The 5,327-nt window shown below is 53.3% G+C and overlaps 1 protein-coding gene across 1 annotated transcript; it reads right to left on the minus strand.

Moving 5' to 3' along the window:
- Positions 1-2,101: 2,101 nt before the first annotated feature.
- Positions 2,102-5,056, minus strand: ZCCHC3 (zinc finger CCHC-type containing 3). Its single transcript, XM_072800442.1, has one exon. The coding sequence runs from the start codon at positions 4,835-4,837 to the stop codon at positions 3,623-3,625; it is 1,215 nt and encodes a 404-aa protein (XP_072656543.1). The 5' UTR covers positions 4,838-5,056; the 3' UTR covers positions 2,102-3,622.
- Between the last annotated feature and the right edge of the window lie 271 nt (positions 5,057-5,327).

Here is a 5,327-nt window from a genome sequence, read left to right on the forward strand (position 1 = left end):
GGGTTGTTATACTTGTTATCCCTTTTGGCTAGGCTAATACACCCTTGCCAACCACATCTCGTTTTTTTGTTTTTTTGTTTTTTTAAATCTTATTTATTTATTCATAAGAGACACACAGAAAAAGGCAGAGACACAGGCAGAGAGAGAAGCAGACTCCATGCAGGGAGCCCGATGTGGGACTTGATCTCGGGACTCTGGGATCCTGCCCAGAGCCAAAGGCAGATGCTCAACCGCTGAGCCACCCAGGCATCCAATCAACCCCATCTGTCAATTAACTCCTTACACAACTTTTTGATCTCAGTTAAGATGTTTTCTCTGGAAAGTTATCCTTTACCCTCAAGACCCAGATCAGTCTCTGTTTTAGTGCTTGGTCATAGTTTGTAATTATGTCTCCGTGTGCCTTTAGAATTTGAGTCCCAGGGACCTTGACTATGTTGCTGTATTCCATTGCCTAGAAAGAGTTGGTGTTTATACATGCTAAGTAAGTGGATGGAATGGAGGTGGCTAGACTGGAGGGGGTCAGGACAAAGACCTCTTAAGTAACACTGACAGGCCCAGGGTTGCCTCTTCACGGCCTTTTCCCAAGCATATCTTTCTGTGAGTCTGCAGCCACCCTGAACCCTGTGTGCTCTGGCCCTTTGCACAGGCTGATGTGGTCAGCTCTGCCCTCTTCACCTGGCTTATTCATCTTGTAGGCTTCGGTCAGGACATCCTCTCTTCCAGGAGACCGGTATTTCAGACAATATATACTCAGCGTATTTTTTCAGAATATTTAAAAATACCTCACATTATTTTAAAAACTGCTCATTATCTATCTGTAAGCTCCCTCCGCAAGTAACTGTCTCATTGCTGTATGCAAAGTGCCTGGCAGGAGGGCTTGGCTCTAATGGCCCCGGCTCTCTGTTGAAAGCCGGATTAGGGCGTCAGCTAGTCAGCCAGCCTCAGTCTGGGGATCTCTGCACAATCCCTAGGAGCCCATGAACAGTGAAAGATTGTAATTTGGGGGTTGCTAGATCAGGAGAGGAAGCTGGGGGAGGTTTGTTCCGTTCCGGGCCAGGGCTCCGTCCCCAGACCGCCAGGCAGGAGGCCCTGGAGCAGATCCTGTGGGGGATGGGCAGGGAACTAGTTTCTTCCTCTGCTCCCTGCAGGAGAGTTGAGGGGTGGGGGAGGGCAGAGAGGGAAGATTCCTTCCAAGGAGGCTCCTTGGCACAGGGCCCGCTTGGAGGGAAGGCGGGTATGATGAATGCAGGCTTTCTCCCAGCCTCCCGCTCCAGGAAGGAGGGAAACCCACGGCAGAGAAGGAGAGAGGAGGGGGAGGGATGGAGGAGGGAAGGGTCTGTATGCTTTGGGAGACAGAAAAGAGGGGCTGAGCTGGTGTGGACAGGCAGGGCTCCTAAGAGCCCACCAGGCCTCAACACCACCTTATCAACTCTGGAAATATCCTCAAATCACTGAGTTAGAGAATCAAGACATTGAGAACTTTAGTTCTTGGCATTGGATCACTTTAAGGGCTCAGAGCTGAAAATCCTTCTTCAGTCAGTTGTGTCTGGGGTTTCCAGGGCTGGGTTGGAGGAGTCTGCTCTCTGGGAAGTTTCCTGGACTTTCTCTTTCTCCCTTAATACCTGAAGAGATGACATTTTCAAAAGCCTAGAAATAGTTTAATTCCAATTCATGGCACTCAGAGTAACTGTAAGATGATGAAGCTAACATCTTACTTCTGCCTTCCCCATTTTAATCTCCTGAGGCCAGAATCCATCTCTCTCAAGTTAGTACCATTCAGAACTGTGGCCTCAAACCTGGCTGCGGATCAGAATTGCTTAGGGCTGCTTACTAAAACTATTTTCACTCACACCAGCAATTTTGATTCCTTGGAGCAAAGTTAAGGCTTAAAATTTGAGTTTTTGCAATGTGCTGAGTGCAATGCATCCACAGGGTTTAGGAAACAATTCCAAGGGGCCTGGCACAACAAAGTAGGTGCTAAGTATAGCCAGCAGGGGTTGGAAATGTAGTTGCAGCGTAAACAAATGTGTAGAAGTATAGATTGAACTAGAGTCTGTGTACCTGAGGATCTTACACTTTGAAAGGAGATAGGGCAACAGTGTTAGCAATACAAAAGATAAATATTTATTCAGAACAAAACTTTTTAACAATCGATTTTACATTCTAAGCCACAAGGAAATAGCAAAACATAAAGCAAAGGAAAAACAAAGACTAAAAAGAAAAGCAGTGTACTGTCTCTTCTACTTTAACTTGGTAACACTTATTGACCCAATGCCCTCTTGCTTGACCTATTTTGCAAGCATATTTTAGAGTTAACAGCTTACTTATGATTCCAGGTTAAAATCACCTTTCTCCTGCGAGTCAGGAAATTGTAGATGAGCTCCAGTTAGAGGCTTCTCTGGGGTTTCTAGCTATTGAGGCTAAGGTGCAAATGTAAACCTCTGGTAGGTCTCCTTATTCAGGAGCACCCCCATTTCTAAGTGGTGGCAATGAACGATGAAGGGTAAGGCCCCAAAGGACTTGGCACTTTAATCCAGATATGACACCCCAGGGAGCAATGAGTGCATCCTAGATTATGTTCCTTTGTCCCTTCCTTATCTCCCAAGTATTCAGAAGCCCTGCTAAATCCCTTTCTGCTTCTCCCTCCAGATGATTTCTTAGCATTCTTCTGGGCTCATCATTCAGGAGGGATCAGACTTTCTGGGCCCTCAAGTGTTGAGGAAAATGTTGTGAAGTGTGAGAGGTAGTGGAATGAGCACCGGGCTTGGGGTCAGGGAACTCTACTCTAGGCTAGCTCTGGCACCAGACAGCTATGTGATTTTGACCCAGTCATTTAACCTCAATGGGCCTGTTTCATCTGTTGGAAGTCCAAGGGATTGGTCTAAACCAATATTCAGTTCCTTTCCAGCAAGAAAATTCTAATTCCATGATTCTGTGAAAAATGGCTTCTGAGCCACTGAACAGCTGTCCCAAAGTCCATGCATTTTAATGCCATAAGAGAGGCCCTTGGCCACCATTCAGAGCTTATTGACTCAGATTACATACACTTCTAACAACACTGGTTTCACAAATTCTCAGACCACATAGAATAGAAGCAGCAAATTAAAAGGGGAGGGGAAGAGCTGCAAAAAGTAGACACCCTGACAGAAGCCACAGTCAACAATGTTCTCAATTCAACAAACACTGATGGGGTGCCTACTACGTGGTGGGCCCCGTACCCAGTGCTGGGGCATAAAGATGAGCAAGGCAGCCCAATGGGTGAAAATCCCGGGAGAAGACAAGGCGTGGGGAGTAAAAAGTACAAAAAAATAAAAACAACCCCACACAAAACCACGAAAAAAAAAAAACAAAACCCAGATACAAAAACGAAAACAAAATTTTAAAAAGGGGGAGGCGACACTACAGTCCTCGGTAGTTACTGATGACAGAGTCACCAATTCAGAAAAGGCTGAAATGGAGTAAACTCGGTTTAAAAAGGCAGAGAGAGAGAGCGAGAGAAAAATGTCTCTTGTAGATTTAAAAAGATCTCCTTCGAAAACGATAAAAAATGGTTTAAAAAAAAGTTTTGGCACTTAAGAGGGGTAAGCTGGCTCTGTGTTCACCCTGGCAGGCAGGCGGGTGTTCAGTGCCCAGCCACCCCAGTTAGCTGAGCTGCCACGGAATTGTGAACTGCTTTGGGACACTGGGCAAAGGCGTGTCCTCGCTTTCCACAGAGGTTACACACGATGCCCTTCCGGCAGTAAGGGCTCAGGTGCCCCTCCTCCCCGCACCTGAAGCACCTGTCCTGCGTGCAGCTGCCGCTCATGTGGGTCCGGGAACCACATTTAAAGCACGTCTTAGGCTGACCCTTGTACCAGCTGTAGCCCCTCTCGGCCCCCAGGAAGAAGGCCCCCGGCAGGTGCCTAACCCCGCCCTCCCCCTGGCGCAGCTCGATCTCACACTTGTACTCCCCGGTCCAGATCCCAAACCTGTCGGTCACTTTCACCGGCACGGCCAGCACATCGCAGTGGCGCTTGAGCCAGGTCACGATATCCTCCACGTCCACCGTCTCGTTCCGGAAGAGGATGAAGAGCGTCTTCAAGCTGGACTTGCTCCGCCCCAGCACCACAAAGTTCTCCCAGCAGTCCTCCTGCTCGCGCTTCTCCTCGTAGACGCGGAGGAACAGGGCCAGCTTTTCCGCCGAGCGGAAGCTCACGTCGAACTCGCGGCTGCCCGGGATCTGGATGACTGCGTAGATGTCGCTCGGGTCCATGCCGATGGAGCGCAGGATGAGCGCGCCTACTACGAAGTCCCGCGTGGGGCAGGCGCCCTCGTCTCCCTGGAAACAGATGCGCACGAGGAAGCGGCCCTTGCCCGGGCCCGCCGCGGGGCCCGCTGCCACTGCCTGCTCGTCCTGAGCGGGCCGCTCGGCCGCGTCCTCGGCCGCGCCAGGCCTGGCCGGGCCCGCCATGGCCGCCGCCTCGGCCTTCTTCCTCCGGCCCGGCTCGGCTGCACCCTTCTTTTTGCGGGGGTCCGCCGCCTCGCCGGCCGGGTCTCTCCGCCGACCCTTCGGGTCCCCGCGGCCGGCCGGGGGGAAGTCGCCGAGGCCCGGCGCCGCCAGGCCCGCGGGGCAGCCGAGCCCGCCGCCCACGCCGCTGCCGCCCTCCTCCTCCCGCCTCGGCGGCCGCGACTCGCGGAACTCGCCTTTCTTCTCGGCCAGGTTCTTCACCACCTGGGCCCAGCCCATCTTCTCGCGGCCGCCCTCGGCCTCCTCGCCGCGGGCCGCGGGCCGCGCGGGGGGCAGGAGCTGCGGCCGCCCCCGCTTCCTCTCCTCTTCCGCGCCGCCGCCGGTGGCCATTTTACCTCCTTCCCAGCATCCTCCACTCGCTCCCGCAGCCAAAGGGCGCCCATCCGCGCGCCCGCCCGCCCGGGGCTGTGGGGGGTTTGGGGTGTGTGTGTGGATTTTTTTTTTTTTTTTTGAAATTCGACGCTCCTTTCCCCCGCCCAGCTGAAGGTATTTACCCGCGGCGCGCTGCTGCCGGCGCCGGCCCCGAGCCCCCGGGTAACGGCCGCGCCGCGCCGCGCCTCCGCCGGCGCGCGCTCCGGCCCCACCTCCTGGGCGCTGAGGCGGGAGGCGCCGCCTGGAGCGCGTCCCTGTCCCTCGCGAGGGCTTGGCAGCCCCGGGCCGCGCTCTCGAGGATTCGCTCTTTCGCAAGCGGCCCTCGAGCTCATTCAGGCGGCCTTGCGGACGGCCCTGCGGCCCCGAGGCGGCCCCGAGCTGGGGAGGAGCTCGCCCATTTTGTTTTCTTCTCTATATACCTTTTCTGTTTGACAGGGAACAAAACGAA

This window comes from Canis lupus, chromosome 26, assembly GCF_048164855.1.
Source record: "Canis lupus baileyi chromosome 26, mCanLup2.hap1, whole genome shotgun sequence".
Lineage (NCBI taxonomy): Eukaryota > Metazoa > Chordata > Mammalia > Carnivora > Canidae > Canis > Canis lupus.